General features: G+C 39.5%; 6 protein-coding genes across 6 annotated transcripts; 3 read left to right on the forward strand and 3 right to left on the reverse strand.

Moving 5' to 3' along the window:
• Nucleotides 1-3,720: 3,720 nt before the first annotated feature.
• On the forward strand, nt 3,721-5,888 carry MELLADRAFT_73326 (uncharacterized protein; the record flags this gene model as incomplete). The annotated part of the gene is made up of 9 exons (XM_007416927.1): nt 3,721-3,854; nt 3,926-3,999; nt 4,104-4,133; nt 4,216-4,327; nt 4,413-4,733; nt 4,863-5,001; nt 5,071-5,157; nt 5,276-5,356; nt 5,439-5,888. 9 exons carry the CDS (start codon nt 3,760-3,762, stop codon nt 5,511-5,513), a joined length of 1,014 nt encoding a protein of 337 aa, XP_007416989.1.
• Nucleotides 5,889-6,836: 948 nt separating this feature from the next.
• Nucleotides 6,837-7,811, reverse strand: MELLADRAFT_68368 (uncharacterized protein; the record flags this gene model as incomplete). Its single annotated transcript, XM_007416922.1, has 1 exon — nt 6,837-7,811. One exon carries the CDS (start codon nt 7,809-7,811, stop codon nt 6,837-6,839), a length of 975 nt encoding a protein of 324 aa, XP_007416984.1.
• A 350-nt stretch (nt 7,812-8,161) lies between these two features.
• MELLADRAFT_94126 (uncharacterized protein) lies at nt 8,162-9,493 on the forward strand (the record flags this gene model as incomplete). Its single annotated transcript, XM_007416940.1, has 8 exons — nt 8,162-8,175; nt 8,246-8,275; nt 8,358-8,385; nt 8,471-8,536; nt 8,743-8,816; nt 8,933-9,026; nt 9,099-9,325; nt 9,415-9,493. 8 exons carry the CDS (start codon nt 8,162-8,164, stop codon nt 9,491-9,493), a joined length of 612 nt encoding a protein of 203 aa, XP_007417002.1.
• Nucleotides 9,494-10,264: 771 nt separating this feature from the next.
• MELLADRAFT_94127 (uncharacterized protein) lies at nt 10,265-13,407 on the reverse strand (the record flags this gene model as incomplete). The annotated part of the gene is made up of 2 exons (XM_007416941.1): nt 10,265-12,904; nt 13,003-13,407. 2 exons carry the CDS (start codon nt 13,405-13,407, stop codon nt 10,265-10,267), a joined length of 3,045 nt encoding a protein of 1,014 aa, XP_007417003.1.
• Nucleotides 13,408-15,387: 1,980 nt separating this feature from the next.
• On the reverse strand, nt 15,388-16,323 carry MELLADRAFT_57774 (uncharacterized protein; the record flags this gene model as incomplete). Its single annotated transcript, XM_007416910.1, has 3 exons — nt 15,388-15,791; nt 15,855-15,902; nt 15,969-16,323. The coding sequence occupies 3 exons, from the start codon at nt 16,016-16,018 to the stop codon at nt 15,581-15,583; spliced, it is 309 nt and encodes a 102-aa protein (XP_007416972.1).
• Nucleotides 16,324-17,714: 1,391 nt separating this feature from the next.
• On the forward strand, nt 17,715-19,458 carry MELLADRAFT_112468 (uncharacterized protein; the record flags this gene model as incomplete). Its single annotated transcript, XM_007416960.1, has 2 exons — nt 17,715-18,962; nt 19,369-19,458. The coding sequence occupies 2 exons, from the start codon at nt 17,715-17,717 to the stop codon at nt 19,456-19,458; spliced, it is 1,338 nt and encodes a 445-aa protein (XP_007417022.1).
• Between the last annotated feature and the right edge of the window lie 3,037 nt (nt 19,459-22,495).

A 22,495-nucleotide genomic window follows, 5' to 3' on the forward strand; every position in this document is an offset into this window, starting at 1 on the left:
AACTGGCTCTTGAAGTTCAAGATTTTTGTCAAACTTGTCCTGTAGTTTGGCTTATAATCCTTTTGATTTTCAAATACAAGACACAACACGATCTAAAACACTTGAAAATCTCAAACTCCAGAAAGAAACTGAGAGAGGATTCCTTGGATTCCTCAAGATGATTTTTATAGATCTGTGCGTCTCCTGGAATTACAAGAGCCATTGGATTGAACAAGTTGATTTTTGAAGCTCTGTACATTTGGTGAAGAGATCTGGGCAGCTTGTTGATGAATCACTTGTCTGGGTGGTTTTGAACAGGATGGTGAGTTTGAAAGGGTTGGTGACAAGATGGTAGATAGTTTGAATTTCTTTGATAGACTTGAGTATAGTTCCAGAGTCTTGAATTCTTTCTTCTTAGGTCAACCAGCTTTGTCAGCTGAATCATCACCTAGATTTACTACCTTGTTTAGGTCTTTGTTGTCTTCCTTGCCATTGCTTGACAAGAACCAGTGATACATAGTATATCATTGCTTGATGTATGAAGATATTTCTCTAGGTTCTGTGAGAGCCAATCCATGATGATGATTGGGACAGTATTGCCATAAGTGCAGATGGTGAGTGATCAACAATTTGCCAAGTGGTCCAAATGCAATTATGTAGATGATTGCCCATGACTTTGAGATGAACAGGTATCATGAGGGACCCAACTTTCAATGATTCCGGCCAAAGAGGGTGTTTCAAAACATTGGATGACTGAAAACTCTCACCCCTAGAAACTCCCCTTTCACATCACGTACAGTTGGCGACACAAGATATTGTATGTACCTTTACCATAACTTGCCTGTTTGGCAAGTCTCAACAAGTGTATCTAGCTCACAATCTCACTACTGCTATACCTGAAAGTACATGGTCTTGATGGCCACTCATCAGATTACATATGATCAAATTTCAGGATTCATAACTGTAATGTAGACTCTAAAATACAATGACTTTTACCAGCAAGGGTGTCTACTCACGTGGTGGGCATGGCGTGAAAAGTGCATGTTTTAGGTGTGCCTGGGCTGGGTGCAAGGGCGCGCCTGGGAAGTCAAAATATAGGGGAGGCGCACCCCTTGCTGTCTAAGGTCAAAAGCACAAAAGATAATGCTCTGAAAGATCTAAAATATAAAAATGTGCAAGCAACTTGCATGAACTACTGTTTAGTCCCTTTGCTCCGGTCCTCTTTCCCCCAGGTCAGCTTTCATGCTTTTTAGATGTTTCACTTTGAGTGTGATTGCAGCATGTTGCCTTTCTTAGTGTTCCATGCACTTTTCTAACGGTTCACATTCACCCGTGTGCTTCTTCAGTTTTTGAATGTTTCAGTTCTATTGTGATAGTGACATGTTGTCTTCCTTAGTGTTTCCAGTATGTAATTGCATTATCCTTTGCCATTATGCTTTGTTGGTGCACACCTGTGCTTTTCCAACCTCGCGCAAAGGAAACAATGTGCTTTGATCTTCACTTTCCAATTCTGCTTCTTTCTGATGTTTTCTTTTTTTCTTGTTTGATTGTGCAATCACACTTCCTTTGTTTGGGTAACCTTCCATACTTTTACCTGAAGTATCTGAAATGATCCCAATATTTGTGCCAGCAATGCTGTTGTTTGTCTGCCCTGCAAGGCTTGAGAGCAAGCTTTTCAGATCCTGACCCCATATGTCATGTTTGAAGCCCGCTATACATTTTTTTACTCTATAAAAAGGTACCATCTCGCACCCATTTTGATTTCCTCAACCGTCCTAGCATATTTTCCTGCCTCAAAGCTAATCCTATAGCTCTATCTTTTATCCAATCTGTTAAGGCCCTATACATTTCCTATTGTCTCTTTTTTTCTGGCCCCTTTTTCAAAGAACTACACTGTAATCCATCTTCTATCTGGATTATTTGTACCCACCTACATTTGCTTCAATCTCTCACCAAGCCTACAACCTCAATCGCTCACCAAGCCTACAACCTGTAGCTGTATTCAATCTCTGTCTTTTGTTATCTTTCCGGTTACCTGCTATCCTTGTATGGAAAAGCCAGAGGATGAGTTCAAAAAGTAAAGGCATGATTTAAAATCAGTGTACAATCCTTTTTGAATTGTGTATTGATTGGATCAGGTAGGAAGGCATGAAAATATTACTCTTGATGATCAAGGCTCTAGGAAAGTCACTTTGGGTGGTCAAGCCCAATCTGTTTTCATCTATTGGGGATGCTCACAAAAAGGCCAGCCTGCATATGGCCAGAACATTTATAAGCACCAATGTCCTCCAAGCCCACATGTGCCTTGAATTTGTTGAGGACTGCAAGTTCAAACACTGAGATCACAAACCAAATGTCTTGGACAATTCTGACAAAGGTTTGAGAAGCCGGTCAATACAGACTTCAGGTTCACCTTGAGTAAGTCCATTTCCCGTGGCATTTGTTCCCTTCTTCATTCACTGCTCAAAGCTACTGTTGATATTTCACACAGAATAATATAAAGCTCAAACAAGAATAGTGGCAAACTTATCATTCAACCATTAGTCATTGGAGTATTTGAATATGGAGAAAGGTTACAAATTGTCTTTACTGGTATAAGCGGGGTGACTCTTGCTTCTGGTTGAGTTGTGGAACAGTCAAACTGTGGCGGGCATGCCCGCATGTTCCCTAGTGATATCAAAAAAGATGAACAGTTTGAAGACCTTGACCAACTTCAAGAATTTGATGACAGAGGTCTTTTAGATGATTCAGCAGAACTCAATGAAATCCCAATTGAGGAACAAACCTACATGCATAGAATCTGTATTTGACATCACCTTGTTCAATAGTGCCAATTCTGATCAAGTATTTACAGATGTCATGGTATGTGGTGGATACTGATTCTGACTATGAATTATGGGAGGAAGACAATCTCTTTATTTGATTTTTATTATTCTTATATAATCCTTATTATTCCACTGTTTTTCATCCAAGTGATGCAGTGTTTTGCAAGATTTGATCATTATGTTTCCCCCTTCAACACTCTTAGCAGATCTTTTGCCATTTTTTCATTTTTTTATTTTGTGTACTCAAAGGGCGTGCCTTTTCCTGACTCAAAAAGGCGCACTGGGCGCGTCCCACATGTAAACCCCGCGCCCACCACGTGAGTGTCCCCTGTGCTTTGAGTGCAGCCTTGATTCTATCAGGCATGGATTCAACTACATAAAGCTTGAAGCTTTCTCTGAGGGATTACATACTTTCCACTTTGTCAAAGCAAAACCAGACTCAGAAAATGAAGTAAGAAGGGTGTGCACAAGTATGCTACCTGCAAGCAGTATCCAAAGCTGATGCTGTGTGGGCTCAGCCTGAATTGGATATTCTCTAGATCACCATCTGATTGTAATCAAAAATGCTTAACCACAAATCTCGGGCTCCTAGTGTAACAACAAAATTGTGAGAAACATTTTTAAAGAGAACAGAAGCCAAGCTCATTAAGGACTTTTCTCTCGACTTTTCGGGCTTCTGACCTCGCATATAAGCATGCATACTGTCCGCACGCTCGCACCCGCTCCCAACCCAAGAAAATTCGAAGATCGCTTTGCCGCGCGTGGGAAAATTGATAAAATTGGGTTGCTTCGGAGATAGCAAATGTGAATGGATTCGGTTGAAGATGTTCAGGAGGCTGTGGCCGCGCGAAAATTGAAGAAAGCGATTAGAATAAAACCCTCAGCCCTGGGCCTGGTACGTAATAGCATCCGCTATCTCAATAATATTCCGTCTTTAACGTTTCTCTTTTCTTTAATGGCAAACCTTCGTTTCTGCACCGTCCATTCGTTTCGATACCAATTAATTCGCCTTGCGATATCCTATTTCTGTGTTTTTAATTTCACCGCCAAGTATGTACACATACTTTAAACCATTCCTGCGAGTGCATCACATTGATCTCCTGGTATCAAACCCCGTCTAGGTGTAGCTCAGTACTTCCACGCGCTGCAGGCGCTCAATATACAAGCCTGATCACATTTGGCGATTCTTTCACGTGTGCGTTGTGACTAAAACCGAGTGTTGGATGTCCTTGATGCGTCCTTTCGCCTGACAATTTTTTTTCACAACTTACCTACACGTGTTTTTCTTCTGTTTTAAAGCCAATGGCCGTAACGCAGATCCTTTGATGAGTGAGTCATATTTGAGCCAGATGACGCGAGGAGTTCCATGAACAATCTCATAACCGTAGAAATTGTACAATTTAAATTGTAGATGAATTATACGCTCCTCTGGGGGAGAAAGGTAGGGCGGTGAATTGGCCAAATATCTTTTTGAAAGACGTGAATTCTACCGGCACCGCTGCTAAGCTGTACAATTACGCATTGTCAGTGAATTCTTGTCTCACTTCCTGTGAGAGAAATGAATAGTAGCTGATATAATGTCAATACCAACATCCTGCTCTTTTCAAGCAACGGCGCGCCTGCTAACAGCAACCTAACCTATATGGGTATCGTACCAGACACTCGAACACAAATCGAGATGTTCATGACCGACTCAAAAGCTGGAAAAATTGATAGAGGCGGAGGCCGAGTATTGTACACCATGTGGGTAGGCATTAACCCGTTGAAATCCATCTGGTTCGACGCTTGCGATCCTCAACGGAATGGGGGCAAGGGTGCACAACATCCTACGGATCCGCTCTTCGTGAAGGCTGTTCAAAGAGTACAGCAAGAGATAGATGAAGTCAGTTATCAAATGAACCGTCTACGATCAATTTCCACGGTGGACAAGTTTAGTTACTCTCATCAGCCCGTAATCCACAACCAAAATTAATTGAGGTCATATATGGTGATTGCTAACCTCTGTCTCTGGACATCTTCGACGTGATCATATCTTGCTTTATTCACATCACCTCGTAGATACGTGGTCATCACAGTACCCGATCTCAGTGACGCCGCTAACTTCCAAGATGCGATAAAAGTATGGACAAAGGGTGACGTGACAAAGGCAAAAGACTTGGTTAAACTTTTGCAATTACTTACCCAACAATACAACAAGGTCAGTGGATATTCTTTCAACGATGACCAGGTTGTCTTATAACATATCTCGAGCTCTTTTTTCCCTCAGGGACTGCGGTCTGTTATCACAACCTCAAATACTTTTCTATACGATATTTCCAACCTGTGGAATTCGATCCGCTCATCTCCCCAAAAGGTAAGAGGTCTCCTGAAATTCCAAGTGAAAATCAACACAGCAAGTGATGGCAAAGAAAAAAGCATCTTTGCAAAGTATCATTTTGAGCATTCTCTGATCAACGCTTTTGCATTTTCAGTATGGGTTTAAAAACGTGACCGGGCGGTGCTACGACGCGAACAAGGTTGTGTGTTCCAATCCCGATGAATACCTCTATTGGGCAAGTGTTCTTTGGTTAGGTGATTGAGTTTCAAAGAGATATTGACTTGCTTCTTTTTTCTTTTGGTTTTTCTACCTACCAGGATCACATCCATCCAACTCCCCATGCGCATAGACTCATTGGGAATGACATATATAGATTTGCCGAGGCTCTTTGATGATGATCCAATGCTTTCGTGGCGTACTTGTTTGGTCTAGTCTACTGGTTTATCTAGTGACTTAGAGCATACCAACCATTCTATACCTTATTCTCATGAGGCGGCTTATCTCAATGAGAAGAGGTATAAGTACATTGTAGATTTCTTGTGGCATGTATTGGTACATACTATGTTTATATTGATTTGTGAGGTTTTTGGTGTCAAAAGCTTATTTATTTTTCATGTTTCCATCCTAATAATTTTCTCATCTCATTGGACAATAAGGAAAACCCTTCATGATGGCATATGCAAGTCTTCTTCTCTTCCATCCTCATGATTGCACTTATAGATTGAAGTGAGGTGCAGGGTTTTTCATCTTGGGCCTCTTCACTGCTGTTCCATAAAGACAAGGGTGGCTTACAGGTTCAGGAATTTCTGCTGTATTCCAATCTGTGATGAATCTGAAGAGATCTGAATCAGTCTTTGAGAGTGTGGCATCTCTTCACTAAAAATAACAAACACTCAACTCCGGTCTTTCCCATGTCATGTAGTTTTTTCTTTACATGATTTCCCTTGTTGGCCCAGAGGTCTTCTATGATACGGACCCATTGCAAGTGTTGTCCATGAAATGGTACAAGAAAGAAGTTGATCAAACTTACATAACCAAATCCCTCAATGAGCTGTACTGGCCAGCCTTGTCTGAGCTGGCTGGTACATCTCATTGAGGGACATATTTAGATTTGGGAGTTGACTATAGCTGAACTTGTAAGCTATACTCTGGGAGAGAGGACCACAAGAACACTTCATGATTGCAAAACTAAGCATGGTTTGAGTATGTGAATATGATTCAAGACAGTTCAAAATTTGTTGCAGGATGAAAATTGAGTATTGCACATCTTCATTCTATGCAACCTGGGCTTTCAAGGTACTTCAAGCTTTTAATTCAAAGACAAACAATTGAAAGTGAAGGTCCAAGTTCTGTGTGAGTATCAGGATTCAAAGCCTCAGTATCTTCACAAGGAGATCATATTGTACAATATCAAAGGTCTTACTAACCATGGTGTGAGAAGGATATCCAAAGGAAACATGTTTTAGGATTATCTTGCACAATGAAAGTTGTCCAAAATTAATATGTGGGTTACAGATTAGTACTTTGAATGCAATCCTTTGATGGAAACTCTTGATGGTATCTGTTTATCACACTACAATTGTTGATTTGAGTTGGTTCCTGTGTTTGTTCATGAGGATGTCCAATCAAAAAGTCTCACTTGGAGATAAAGAGTCACATGAAAAGATAAAGTATATCAAAGGTTTTTCTCAATCTTTTCAAGGTCTAAAATGAATTCAAGTACGAGAAAAGCCAAGTACAACTAAAAGAGTTTCTTCAGGTATACCCAATCTCCTTAACCAATCAGCGATTTCTTCTTTTTCAACATGATCCGATTTATTATGATGAGGATTAAGAAGTTTTTTTCTTGAATGAGAAATCATGAATTCAGTAACTTCTTTCATTTGACCAAAACATCTTTTAACCTTAACTTCTCTCATCACTTCAGTAACTTTTTTTTGAAATGATGGAATATCAGCCCATGAAACCGTTTTGATTTCTGACCAATACCGTTCGATTTCCAAAACTTGATGATAATCAATTTCAATGGCTAACCAAGCTGGTTTTCCTGCCATCACAAATCCTGTCATAGAATATTTGATGGCAAGATTGACTAAATCATTTCGTTTTGATTTAGTTGAAAGTGATGGAAATTTAAACCAAGCACGAGTACACATCAGTTCATTTGAATGATCATGATCTTCAAGTCCAATAGAAGAAGGATTTTGTACAATAGTAATAGGTGTAGAGATAGATAGATCAGAGCTTTTGATTTCTTGAACCCATTCAGGTAATTTTTGTGACAGATGAGTAAGAGTATCCGTAAGGTTTTCAATTGTGACTATAGATAATTCTGATTTAAGTTCATTTTCGATTCGACCTGAAAGTTGTTGCCATGATGAATGATCTAGATGAGAATGTCGATCGAGCCAAAGTTTAGGATTCGTATGATTGGTTTTCAAATCCAATGAACAACCAATATATAATGAATCAACTTGAGATAAAAACTTAATCGAATCTTTTGGGATATCGACTCGTAGTTTGAAATTTAATTCAGAAAGATCTTGTTGCCAATTGTAAGGTTCTGATTCACTTGGTGGGTTGTGAAGGAGTTTTGAAGTTGGTTCGTCCATGATTAATTCACCCTCGAGAGGGAAGATGGCCTGTAAAAGTTCCAAGAAATCGTGCGCATCTTGATATCGATGATTCATGAGCTCAACAAGTGATGAAGTGCGTTGAGAATGAGATGATGGTTCATTCTGTGTTGCTGAGCAAGTCTCAAATCGATTTAAGGATTTCGAAACTAAATTGGAATGCTAATACTCCAGTAGTACACAGTGGATATTAAGATTTCATGCTTATATTGAAATAAGAGCTCATCCTGATGATCAAGTTTCCCTTTGAAGCACCACCAACTTCCAACTTCCACATCCACAGCCTCACTTTACCAGATCCATCAATGAACTCAAGATTTTAAAACAAAGGAAACGAATCAGGATCAGAAACCAAAACCTAGACTTCAAATATCTTATCCATCAAATTCTTGAAAGATTAATCTATCATGGATTGGGCAGAGTAAGTTAATCTCTTTAAAGTCATATCTCGAATCAATCAATTGACTTTCAATGACTATCTTCTCATCCAGATGTCCGCCTATTACCAAAATTTACCTTGTGTAAGTCATCAACCTTTCATCGAAAACAAAGCTTCAGAAAACCAATCATCAATTCTGATTCTTTTTGGGTATTTATCAATAGTGGAGCATTAGCCACGAGTGTAGCAGTCGTAAGTGACAATTTGAATTGATTCATAACTCATCCATAACTTTTAACATAGTTTCTGATCTTGGTGATCATGAATGAATTTCTAGCAATGTCATTTAGTAACTCCTTACCAGCTTTATTTTACATATCGAGCCACTTTTGAACATGTTCAGGTTAGTTTCTTTAATTCTGATGTTAAATCAAACGTATCAATTATGAAATCTAAAAACTAACAAACATCTTATTTTGACCTTCTTATCATCTTTTCGAACCAAATGAAAAAAATCAATCTCCTCTCGATATCAAACTTCAACTTCTTATTCTATCTCTTCAAACAAAACCATCCAATCAAAAAAAATACAAATCGATTTTCTCTTAGCTTTGGCGACTAGTGACTAATTTCCTTTACTTTGGTCCCTTAAGTCTTGATTTCTTTTTCCATTTATTCTTCTTGTAAGTCCAATAAAATCCAACTTAAACATAATCCTCAAATCTTAATAAACTAATTCAATATATGATTTATTTCTTCGATCTAATTTCTTTTTTTCAAAAATCAATTCATAATCTAGTATGAGATATTCCAAAATGTTAGAAGAAAATACTTACCATGGTCATCGAGCCGACTACGCCTGGCTCCTAATAGTCTGTTGTACCCTTCTCCTAGTAAGTCCAAGCTTCCAAACCTCTTTCCAATCCCCCCAAAAAACTAAAAAAAACTAATCTTTTACTATATAGTTACTCTCACCACTCTCACCCGCTCCATTCTTATCAGCTCCATTAAGTTTCACATTAGTTTATCTATGGGCAAGACTAAACTCATCAGTTAGATTATCACTCTTTGGAGTGATCACCATCTCAGCTGGTCATCTACCATACGCACTTGTCTTATTTAGTTGGGCATTAAATAGTGGTTATCATGGTGTAGTAGGTGATCTACTTGGAATCGCTGTTGGTCATGTATGGTTTGTATATTTTCTTTAAATCTTACAGGTTTAATTGGATCTCTTATTTTCACAGATTACTGATATGTTTTTGTTTTCGGAAACCTTAGGTATTTCTTTACCGAGATTTGGAAAAGAGAATTAGCAAGTGGTGAAAAGAATTGGTTAAAAACTCCTGATCTTTTGTAAGAAACCTCAACCCCTTCCTTCCTCCCCACAACTTTTTTTCTAATTCGAATTTGAACTTCAAATCAAACAAATACAAAACCCAAAATTCATTAACATTTCTTTTTGATTTCTTTTCTTTTTTTGGTTGGTTTGGTGGATGGTTTAACAGGGTAAGATTAATTGATGGACCTGAAGCTTTAAATACAGAAGAAGAAGAAGAGAATGGAAATGAAATTGATTTAATTGCAAGATGATCAAAGAAAACGAACGAAGGAGAAGGAGGAAGAACAAAAAAATCAAAAGAGATCAGTTTGGGTTTTTTGTTTTGTTTGATTTATGTAAAACAGATATACTTGAAAGATGTTTTGCAATGGAAAAAAAACATAAATTCATTTTTCGATGATTTTTTTTTCGTAAAAAACAAAATGTTTGAATGATGTTTTTTTGAACAAAGAAACTGATTTTGAAAAACCATGGAAGGTAAAATGAGCTCATCTTGAAATAAAATTGGTCATTTGATCAGCCTACTTAAGAGTCTCAATAGGTCTCAATACAAACTTGAAATCACTTATGTACATTATATGTTTCAATTGAGAAAAAGTTCCCATATGTTTTCAATAAGTATATAGTGATACTTACTGCTTTCAATAAATAATTTAAAATTGATCATCATATAAACCACCCAAAAGTTAAAACAAACAACCAAACAAAATCTAATAAGAAACAATGATCATCATCTCACAATCCACAAATATACAACATATCACAAACAAGAACATTTTCTTTGGTCGTCTAAGAATTAGATTTAGGTATGGTAGGTGAACAAAGACTTGGATCCACATGATTTTCAATCTGAATTTCCACATCTAAACTACTTAACACATCAGATTCTTCAATTAATGGAACCGATTTTGGATCTTCAAGACCATTTGAAGTTTGAAGGCAGATCATAGAAGAGTTTGGTATTTTGACTTCTTCTTCGATGTTCATGGAAGTAGATTGTTCATCGGTTTGATCAACTAAAGGAACATCACTCGGATTTGAATTTGAATCTGGTTCTGGCTTTTCAAGAAGTGGTAAAACTTGAGGAAGAGAGCCAAGAGGCGAGTCTGGTAGTTTTACTTCTTGTTCTACAATCATGGAAGTAGTTTGTTCAACAGTTTGATCAACTAAAGCAATATTACCTACTTCAACCGTCCCAGGTGGCATGTCGGGTGAAATGATTGTTGGAATATGAATCACGCAAGGTTGTAGAGATGCTTGAGGAGATCTCGGTAAAATCTCAGTAACGATAGATTGCTCATTCGAGATCCCCGATTCAAGCTTTTGATGAGATTCACTTTCGACCGGCTCGCTCACAGAAGGTTCAATCTCGATCTGATCTTCAAGATCCAGTTTTGATGTTGAACTCTCTACAGTGGAGGTCTCAATGGTCGAGGGTGGGAGTGGTGCGACGTCCGGATTAGAGTTGTGATGAGCTACTGGAGCAAGCTGAGTCATCTCATCGTCGAAATCTTCTCTGATCGCAGGAGGCGAATCACCAACCAACGCTGTCGTACTCATTTCTACATTGAAAGAATCCACTCGAGTTTCATTTAGACCTACTTCCGGTTCAGTAGTACGTAAAGACTCATCATACATCTCCATCACACCAAGTGGACTAGGTTTGAACGTTTGAGATTTGGATCCATCAGATGTTACCACATTCAAATGACTTAAATTACTAATCTTAGCTTTCTTTTTCGCTTTGGGACCCTTCGTCACCGTCGTAACACTTTGACTTGATGAACTGGTGGGAGAAACCGGTCTTGATGAAGGCGATGGAACCCGACGTCTTTTACGTGCTTTGGTCTCATTAGCCATTTCGACTAATTTCATTTCTTCTTTCACTCTACGTTGATATTCAATAGCATCAAGTCTATCAAGTTGATTTTGTTCAGCTAGGTAAACCGGATAAAGTTCTGATAAAGCTTGCCATTTTGAAGATGTAGAGGTGGTAGTAGATCCATCGATTTGATTTGAAGGGTCAGATGGAGTCACAGCCTTTGTTGAATTAACTCGATGGAGACATGCTTCAATGTCTTCTGGTGGCGGATATTTAAAGTCTGGACCTGGGTTCAATCGTGCAATTCCACCTCCATAGACACTTACACAAGGATAATAACCCATGGTTCCATCATCATGAAGATTTTCACGATTTGCAGTTAAAGGTTCAAGTGAAGTACTCTCTGTGAGATTCGTCACCAGATTAGAATTCAATTTATCTTGAGACGATGTTGTATGCGCTCTGAGTGGTAGAAAATCCAATAAGTCTTGAAACGCTACTCCTTGACAAACACCATTTCTAAAAAACGCCAACTTAGATCCTTTCAGAACAGGTAATTCACGTTGAACAATTCCAGTAGGTTCAACCTGAGAAGTAGGAATAGGTGCAGCGATCGGTTTTTGACCTGGTACCGGTTTCTTCACAGCAGGTGGAGGAGGTAAAGTAGACCGAAACTGAGGTTTAGGTTTAAGTTTCGATGGTGAAGCAGCATCGGCCAAGTCTTCCATTTCTTTTGAGATTGGATATTCAGGTGATTCAAAGTAAAGCTGACGTCGATATCTGATTGGGATCCGACGACGTTCGATTCGAGCAGGATCATGAGGATCATCCGGATCAGGTGATCTCATAGGCGGTAAATCAACATAAACCCCAATCACATCACCTGATTTGAATGCTTCTCCATACGGTTCAAGTTTAGATAAATGTACTTTTTCTCCAGTCTTATCTCGAATGCCATAAGAATAACCATCAATCCCAACGGGTGCATTTAAACCTGATTCTCTTCTTGCTAAACCGATCCGAACATGAGCATGTTCAGGTTCAGAACGTGAACCTGGATTAGCTTCACCACCTGCACGATCGAGAATGATTTCAAAATAAAAACGACCTTGTCGAATCGGAAGATTAGCTCTTGCAGAACGAAAGCCTCGATCAGTGGTGACAGCTAAACCATCTTTTGTGATATAAACATAATTACTACGATCTTCCCATGCCCATTTCACTTGACCTTGAGGTACAGTTTCAATAGCATGATAGACAGGATATCTATCATTCATTCCTGGTGAATCGTTTGGTTCATCTGATCGAGCTGGACCACATGCCAAATACCGAAATCCGGACCGATTCCAAGGATGAGAACGAGTAGCAAAAAAGTTAAAAGGTATATGACCCGATAAGGTTTGAAATGCCGGAGGAATCGCAACGGTTGAAGAATCTATATGTCTTGGTGAATGAAGTTTATTAAATGGATTGGTAGTGGAAATCGAATCATCAAATAATTCAGATTCATTTTGTTCAGGTTTGATTTGAGGATCATTGATTGATGTTAAATCAGATTCGAGAAGGTTGAGTTGATTAGAATGATCTGGTTGGCAAGTATTATTAAACTACAAATCGTCAAAATCAAACCAATTGGCTAGGTATCAATCATTCTACAGAAAACAAAAAATATTCGAGCTAGATGAGAAATTGAGCAATTAATTACTTCCTGCTTCACGCCTTCGTTCCTTGACAAGATATTGTCGGTTTGAAGATTGATGATTTCCACTTTACTCGCTTCAGGTTCGGTTTCCAAATCACCTTCCATTGTTGTTAGACCCGATTCTCTTTCGATCATCATGTCTCGATCGTTGATTAAGCTAGTAAGGCCGTCTTCAGTCGGTAAACCTGTCTGATCTTCATCATCAGGAGACATTTCTCGTTCTTCTGGAATTCCACATATTGGCCAAGGCTTTGTGAGTCGAGGTTCTCCTTCATCATCTTCTGCTTCCTCGTCATCTTCTACTTCCTCCTCCTCCTGATCCTCTTTTACAGGTAGGTCTGGTTCTGGTTCTGGTTCGCATTGGCTGATCGGATCGACAGAATCAAGATTTTGAATAGACTCGGACATTTTCTGATTCTGGGAAAAACTACAAGAAGAACCAAAAATATAAATAACAGTTTGGCATCATTCAGCACGAATAAGAAAAACCAACCTTGACAAAGAACTGTGTCTATGTACCCTTTTTAAGGATCCTTCCTGATTGTTTATCGTATCCCAGTTAAGCCTTCCTTTTGATGAATTCGTGAATATTCAGATTGAGACAAAAGAGGCGTGTCCAGAAAGTTTCTTGATCGAATTCTATCAATCGATTCCCGGGTTGATCGAATTGGATGGAGTGACTGTCTTAAGTGATAAAAGCTAAGTACATAGTAAGTACATAACCGATCGGGTATTTAAATCGAAATCAGTTTGCTTCTTCGATCCTTCCAGTCTCATTCTCATTCATCCATCGACTACATCATATCATCTCATCAACTTACTTATATTCTTAAACAACTTCAACTCATCAGATTCACATTCTTGATCAAAACCAACAATCATGCCTTCTATGGCTCACTCTCCTACTTCGGTTCAGAATCAACCTTCAAGCCGACCTGATCGTGAATTACGTATGGATGGTTATAGTTTACCCTCTGAACCACCTACTGCTAAACCTGTTCTTAACGGTGGACATGATACAGGTTCAACTCATCCACATGCCAAAGTCATTAACGCTCAAAAGATTTATATCGGTGGATTACCTGAAATCACTCGTTCCGAAGACCTTCAAGATTGTTTTTCTCAATTGGGCAAGATTCTGACTATCGAACTAAAGACCGGCTACGGATTCGTGGTGAGCCTTTAGACACTTGCTCACTCAACTCAAGCAGCCTTCAATCGAAAGAGTCTAGCTCTTTCTCCTTCAAACCATCTACCATCTACCATCGCTTTCTTCGGTCTTTTGTCTTGCGTTTCTTTTCTTTCGTCAGACAACCTCTTTTGACTTCTCCTATGGGAGGATTCTTGCGATTTCCTTGCTATGCCTCTAAGCAATAGCCATCTCGTTCACCATTTTATCAAACGCGCGCTAGCACTCGTGGTTGGATCTAGGTCGACTACTGATCATCTTGTCGTACGAAAACGAGTTCTATGTCATCTCTTGCCTGTGATGCTTTCTTCTTAGACGACTTGATCTTGCGCACCACATCAATCACTTTCTAAGCAATTCAATCGATCCTTGGTGCAACCTCACTCAAGTCCTTCTCATCCTTTTCTCACTGTTCCAGGAATTCGACAACTCTCAATCTGCTACTGATGCTGTCACCAAGTATCACGAGGGTCACTTCTTAGGCGCTCAAATCAAAGTCGAAATCTCTCATGGCGGTAGTCGTCCTAGGCATATCGCGGTTGCTGCTAACCCTGAAGCTTGCTATAGCTGTGGTGTTGCTGGTCATCGAGCTCGAGATTGTCAAGAGGCTGATCCTACTCTTCAAAGACGGTTGGTTCTCTTCGCTGGAGTTGTGATCACTATGGTGGCCTATCAGACGCCTCTCTCACCCACAAACGCACACCTTGACCAAAACCTTCTCTCTTGCTCTCGTCTGTCTCTACTCTCACAGTCCGATTCGACCACGCTCTCGTAGCCCCTTGCCGATCCGCGATGAACTTCCCATCAGACACACACGTGATCATTATGACCCTCCTCCGCGCGAAGATCCTCGACATTATCCCGAGAGGTTGCGTCCTGCTGATCCTTTACTCACTCACCGTGAACGTGATCGATTTCCGCCTATCATCGAATCAAGACGTGATGATGACAGGCGCGATATCAGGCGTGATGATAGGCTTGATGACCGCCGCGATGATAGGCGACTCGATCGTCGAGTCGAGCGACGTGATGATAGACGCGATGAGCGACCAGATGAGCGGCGTGATGATAGGCGTGATGATAGGCGTTTTGAACGACGAGATGATCGGCGTGACGACAGGCGTGACGATAGGCGTGATGATAGGCGTGATGATCGGCGTGATGATCGGCGTGACGAACGGCCAGATGGTAGACGAATTGACCGGCGGGACGATGACCGCTACCGAGCAGAACCGCCATCTAGCGATTTCAGAGAACGTATTGATCCACGGGGTTTGCCTATCAGTAGCCACGCTCGAGAGGTGTATATTCCACCTTCAGCATCGGCCGCTTCCTTTCCTCCAAAGTATGATGATCATCTTCGTCACGAGTATCATTCACGAGCTCCTCGGCCTACCTCTCATGCTCACTTAACTCCACCTCGAGATCCTTATGAAAGTCGAGCGGCTCGTTATCCTCCTCGTCATCCTGAGCCTCTCCCTCCACATTCAAGTTTTGAGAGTCGTCTGGGCGCTCATGGCGAGCCTGAGAGGTATCCAGAACGCATGCCATTGGAGCCACGTGGTCGCATCGATCGCCGGTCTCCGCGAATTTTAGACCGAAGGTGAGTTTGTAAAAAGTGCTTCTTTGAGTAATCGCTGATGAGTGTTGGAATTTGATGTCACAGGCTGGAACCATCTCACCCTCCCAGTACTCGAGAACGTTCACCTCGCCGGTAATCATTCTTCACACCCCGTCTTGACAATCTTTAAGTTTTACTGACCTTTGAGTTATCTGTTAGGCCATCACGTCGCTCCCTTTCTCCTCGCCGAGCAGCCTATCCTGCCTCATCCTATAGATTTCATTCACCACCGCCTATGAGAGTCGAACGTCTTGTTCGAATGAGTCCACCTCCTGCTAGTTACGGTCGTCCGATTCATGTGTCATCAAGACGTTAAGTATGGGATATTGTTTATCCCATGAACTGTATCGTCTTTACAACTAATTATCATTTAGTGATCTCTCATTATTTAATTAGTCTTACAAAACGATGCGTAAATCAGCAAATCTGTAAAAGCTCTTGTGAAGATGAAAATTATCAAATCTAAACCCTTTGAACTAGACAAACTACAAAAACATCAGATTGCATTCATGACAACATTATGGGTGAAGTGCTATTAGGGTTTGATTATCTGTCAAAAGGTTTTTCCATTCAATTATGGAAGGCTTTGACGATATTATCGCACATGATTTGATACTTGGTCTATCTAATTCTGATCACATTGGGTACCCAGAACAATAAACCCTTGGGTCCAGAAAAGTTGAAAAAATAGGCTTACATCCTCAATTGATGTATTGGGTCTTGAAAGTTTGATTCCAGAAATTCATATGCATTTGATGCGTGTTGAGAGAATTGTTTGTTTTATTCGGTCAATAAATTGCAGAGTATTCCAAGGGGGATGGAACTGGCGAGAGCTGAAAGTGGAGCAAACGCGAGCGCGACATTCCCACACTTCGCGCTCGATTGTACTCGCCAGTTCCCCTGGTTTCGATTTACTCTCCGGGGTTCAGAGGAAGCATGGTGAGAGATTTCCAACACAAAAGAAATATATACTTGCCTACACCATGGGGCAACTTTTCACCAGGACCACTTGAAATGAAACCAAGGTATCCTCATGACGAGTGGTTGTGTAGAATCAGGTGACAGCAGTGTGAGTACGGCTACATAGTCCTCACCTATGCGTGTCAGTGTCACTTAGCCTTTATGTAACCTGCAAGACCACGACAGCGTAACATGATTTATCAGCCAATCAGTGGGTGAGCTGCTTGGTTGTGCAAGCGTGTCCTGTCAGCCAGGTGCTCAACACCCAAATCAGCTTAGAGGTTATGAATCCTCAATCTTTGTAAGTACTTGTCATTATAATTTTCATTCAGCTTTGTGTTATTAATACACCATGTCCGTGTGGTGTTTGCTTGTTGACAAGCACGTGTGTTTTCCGCTCATTTTGCGTATTTTTGCATGCCTTTGGTTTTGAAAGATCTTCCAAATCAAAAGGCTCAACAGGGAATATCAGTTCACAAACTCAAATTTGGTCCAAAAATAGCAAGATTTGGGCAAATACCTATCGCTCGTCGTCGGGCGACTGCCACAAGGACATGGTGATTATTAGAATTTACACCAAACGCGGATCTTTCTTTGGTATTTTACACCGGAACAAGTAATTGTAGTAAGTTTGATGGTCCCATTGTCTAGTCGTCAATAAATCAAGATACAATAAGAGAACGAGTCTCTTTGATCAGTAGGCTCGGAAAAGGTAAGAGTCATTAGACAAAGAACACCTCTGATAAAAGAAATTGCAAAAGCAAAGCAGTAGAAAAACATCGATATTTTTGACAAGTCTTATCGTGCTTTCGACGAGTTAGGAAACCGAGTGATCCATGACCAAGATACTCAGAAATGTTGCCACACTGCTTTATATCTCTGAGAAGTTTTTCCTCTTGAATCGTTAATATCCAAACCCTCAACATCCCACAACTCAAAAACAAAATGTCAGCTGAATTATCTCAATCATCCGAATCAGACAGTAAAACCTCGAATCAATCACCACAACCAATCAGTAAAGATGAAAATCCTTCAATCAAAGTTCTACGGATAATCATTAAATTCTACATTTCCCATTTCAAGTTCTATCCTGGATTATTGGAAATGAACGACCCTAACCCATACCTTGCCCCGTCAATTGATTCAACTCAGGCACTCCTTCGATTACGTTTAGTTTGTAAGGATTGGGCTGAAGCTGTGCTTCCTTTAGTCTTTAATTCGATCTGTTTGAATAGATCAAGAAAGATACAGTCTTTGATTGAGAATTGGAAAGATTCGGTTCTTGATTCAGATTCTTCTCCTGTTCAGCGACTTTATATTGAAAATCTAGTATACGGGAATAAGAAAACCTCAGAAGAAGAATTAAAGGATTGGCAAATGTATACGGTTCCAATGAATCATGCATCAGAACTAATTTTATTCCTTGGTCGAAACTTGACTGACTTGACTTTGGAGTTATATAGCTCAATGGGATTTTCACCCGACCTCATCAACGCAATCGGTCAAATCAAATGTCTCACGAGTTTGACTATCCGATCTTGTGCGGCTACAACAAGCCCTACAAATTTGGAATCATTAGTTGACTTACTAAATCTTACTACGGACTTGGAATCTTTATCAATTCTGATTCGTCATCTAGAAATTTTCGAATTAAAACCTGGAGCTTTATCAAAATTAAAACACTTACGGTTTGAAGATCACCCAAATAACAAACGTGCAATCGATCATCTCTGTCAATCTACGAAAAAAAGTTTAAAAGTAATCGAATCTAAAAATCCAGAAGGAGGATTAGTATTAGAACCATTAAACGAAAATCTTGAATGTCTCATCACAATTTTCTTTCCAGATCATCTACCACATAAATTATCAAAGATGAGATTTCCAAAACTTCGTATAATCTATAGTACTTTGATGTATAGACAATCATGGGGGTCTCTTGATTGGCTTCAATGGCCATTCTGTTCTAATCTTCGAACTTTGGTCATGGATTTTGAAAGTGGAAAATTGTTTTGGGACAAAGCTTTGGTTAAACTTGGGCATGGTCATCTTGTAAAACCACCTAATTTAAAACACTTTGTTTTTCTTAGTATCAAGCAGGATCCTACAATAGAGGTCGAACGACTCGTTAGAACTTTGAAGATTCATGGGATAGAGTCTCATTTCACTTGTAAATTGAATTATGCTGAAATCTTGGTAAGTATGACTCTAAATCTATATATCAGTGATCGGTTGAGATTTAAAGGTGCTGACTTTGATTTATTTTTCTCTTGACTTAATATTCAGGATTTGGACGAAAAGCTTCATGGGCCAATAAATGAGTAAATCTACTTATGAGACCTTACATCTTTGAAGAAATTTTTGTGTTGAATTGAAAATTGTTTTTACTTGTAATGCTCTCTTGTTTGGAATATCTTCTTTGGTTTCTCTGAATTAAACTAACTTTGGAAATTGGTAAACCTGCCTGAACCATGAGGTTGTTCAAAACAGTCGAAACAAAACCAAGAAACCACTTCAATAGGTAATCTGTGATCAGTAATAGTATGTACCATCTTCTCACCATCGCAATAAGAGATACATGTGTTTATGATGGCTTGAGGAGTCATGGAGAGGACCAATATATGGCAAAGTCACAGTCGTGAGGAAAAATGTCTCTCAGAAGAACCATGAGAACATAATTTATCATTCGTAGATTTTTGAGGTCTGCTTTGTATCTATGTTTGCCGTTTTCTAGAGAATATAGTAAACCAATAATAAAGAAAGCCAATAGAGAGCATCAGAGTCTGAGGAGACAACTGACAATATACCAAGATGCAACAAAAGACAATTCTCTTTGACTGAAACTTGAAAGTCTTGAAAAGATTAAGAGTCAAAAACAATATCATAGGCATCTTTACCCATATGAATTATGGCAAAAGCAAAGCAGTAGAACCACTGCCGTTCTCTAAGAGTCTTATTGTGTTTTTGACAAGCTAGGAAATTATGTGATCAATGATCATCATCCGTGCTGGTGCACTGCGTTTGTTTTCCAGCATGTTTATTCCTCAGCAATTCTTGTTTTTGTACTCTCAGAATCCCACAACCCAAACATACAATGTTGGACCAACCACCTCAATAAAACACCAAACTTGGAAGTGAATGGTGTCCAATAGAATCGATATAAGGAGTGTGAGGTTTTTCCAAACACCCATTTCCAAATAACAATGTTTGAAAATTGTGTTAGCCGTAAAATCAATGTTTCCATGAGCCATTCTTTATTTTTACAAGAGTAGTTTTGGGCTCTTGGGTGATTCGAGCTAAAATCACGATGTGGGAGTTTTAGCCAGAATTGAGGCGTAGAGCCCAAGGTTCAATGTAATGAATGAGTTATGGCAGAATAGTATCTAAGTACATATGCAACCTGACTCAAAGGTATAAAATAGGCGGACTAAAAATATCAGATAACAAAGGGAGAGGTGGGCAGGACCAAAAAAATATATAATGGATGAGATAGGTATAAGCAAGATTATATCTGAACAGGAGACTACTCTTTGGACAAGCAATTTTAATTGTTTGAAGCAATGAATGATAAAAAGTTGGAAGAACCAGAGTTCAAGATCATTCACTAATTATATATAGTAATCATCTCAATGGTAAAGAGCATCATCATTGTGAATTTGTAAAATTTTGTAAAGGTAAAGTACAGGAAGTGCAAAATTCACGCAATGCAATTGGCTTACACATTGTGTGACAAGTCAATATCACATGACACCTGTGACCCATCTTTGTATCTAGAAGCTCATTTCTGGTGTGCATTCACCTGATTTTTGGAAGTTTGAAAAAAAACAGTCATAAAAAAACTGAAAATTATCATACTATTAAATTACATATGTAACTTTTACATCACAGTGAGAAATTTTGAGAAATTTTCTCTCAGTGTGGTGTCCAAGCCAAATATGTTGGCAGTGTTGATACTCCATAGGTGCCCACATGATTTTCTGGTTGGAACTTCTTTCAAATTTTTGAAGCAGACTGTCATGATTGTCAAACATGCACTTGCTTTTGCACAATTTTTTGCTTGTAAATCCTGATTGTAATTTGTCAGGATGAGTGAGGTTTTATTGATTGCCCTTATGATTTACAACCTGGCTGTTATGATGTTTTTGGATAGCTATCAGACTCAGGCCAGGGGTGTGTCTGAAAAAACACACCAAACAAACTCAGAAAGTAGGCAGGCATACCCAAAAGTACTATGCTAGGTTTGGCTGTGTTCTGGTTTGGGAAATTGCTTGGTTGTGCTTAGTCTAGCCAAAAATTGGTCTTTCTTCAGTTGGAAATGCCAAGATCAAGCATTCAACTCAAGTCAAGGACTAAGAGTAGTTGAATCAAGAAGCTATCCAATAACATTTCAATCCCCAAAATCCCCCAATCCTTGTGGGATAAAGTCCTTCTTGACCAAAACATTGCACCCAATGCACCTATAACGTGCCCAGTGGTGCCTAGGCGCGGTCATGAAGCCAAAGAAGGTGTGCTGGCACACTTTTTGAAAAAACGACGTGCCTCAGCCTGATATCATCAATGACTGCAACACCAATTGCTATGTTGCTTACCAAATCATTTGATTTTGGTTGATGCTCAGCTACAGCTACAAAATGAAGCGAGTTTTGCAATTATATGCAGTGATTAGTAGTACATCATGTAGTTTTTGGAAAGTGTAGATGTATAAACAGGACTTGCAGGCTGGATTGAGAAGATTTGATATAAATATTTCCAAATTTTGTACAGAATGTTGCAATTTGGTTAAGTGTGCTGTTGCTTCAAGTTCTTGTTTTTCCATACAAATCATTGCCTTTGTATCCATACAAAATATCATAGTATTGAATGGTGCATATGTACCAATATATCCATCATTCACAATCTACTTGTCAAGACATGTTTTAAATTCACATCCATATCTCAGAGGCTCACATTTCTATTTGTGGGGTCAAGTATTTATAACCACACCCTTATTTAATTCTATTGTATTTCCAAATTTTATTATCTACTGTCTAAGTCATTCTAAACATAAGCTACCTAATCAGAAGACTTCTTAAGTTGTGAGACTCATATGCATCTGAGTCTCACCACGTGTTTGGGGGGGTCCGGGGGCCGGTGGTGTTCCGATGGGGTAGGCTCTCTGCGCGGCAGGGTGCAGGGGTGGGAGGGAGGAAAAGAAAAATTTTCTAGAAATGTGAAGCCTCTTATTACCTTGCTGATGCTTTTTGTTGAGCTCAGCTATTGTTGAGGGATGGAGGAAAAAGTTGTAAGGTATTACAAATGTCTTACAAACTTTTGCTTCTGTTGGGGAAGACTCTTCCCGTCTTGACTCGGTACTGTGATTCACCAGTACCGAGTATGTCTGAGCTCTGTGCTCCTGTTCCCTTGTTTATGGAACTACGCAGGTACCGTCATGCATTTGGGTACCTGCCACATTCATATTATAATGGGTTTTTGTGGCTGTATGTGGATAAATGAGTGGTGATATAAGTGGATAAGACCCTGTTCAACTCTGTTCAAGTCAGAATTCTTGTTGAAGCTGTGGTAGATCAACATTTGGTTGTATTCTTAAAGATCTCCAGGACTCCTGGAAGTGCACAAGTGGGAAAACCTAACCCTGATGGCTCAACAATCCCCTTCCATGTCACATACATCAAATTCACACCTCTAGAAACTCCCCTTTCACATCGTGTACAGTCAGTAACACAAATTGT

The sequence above is a fragment of the Melampsora larici-populina genome (genome assembly GCF_000204055.1).
Source record: "Melampsora larici-populina 98AG31 unplaced genomic scaffold MELLAscaffold_66, whole genome shotgun sequence".
Lineage (NCBI taxonomy): Eukaryota > Fungi > Basidiomycota > Pucciniomycetes > Pucciniales > Melampsoraceae > Melampsora > Melampsora laricis-populina.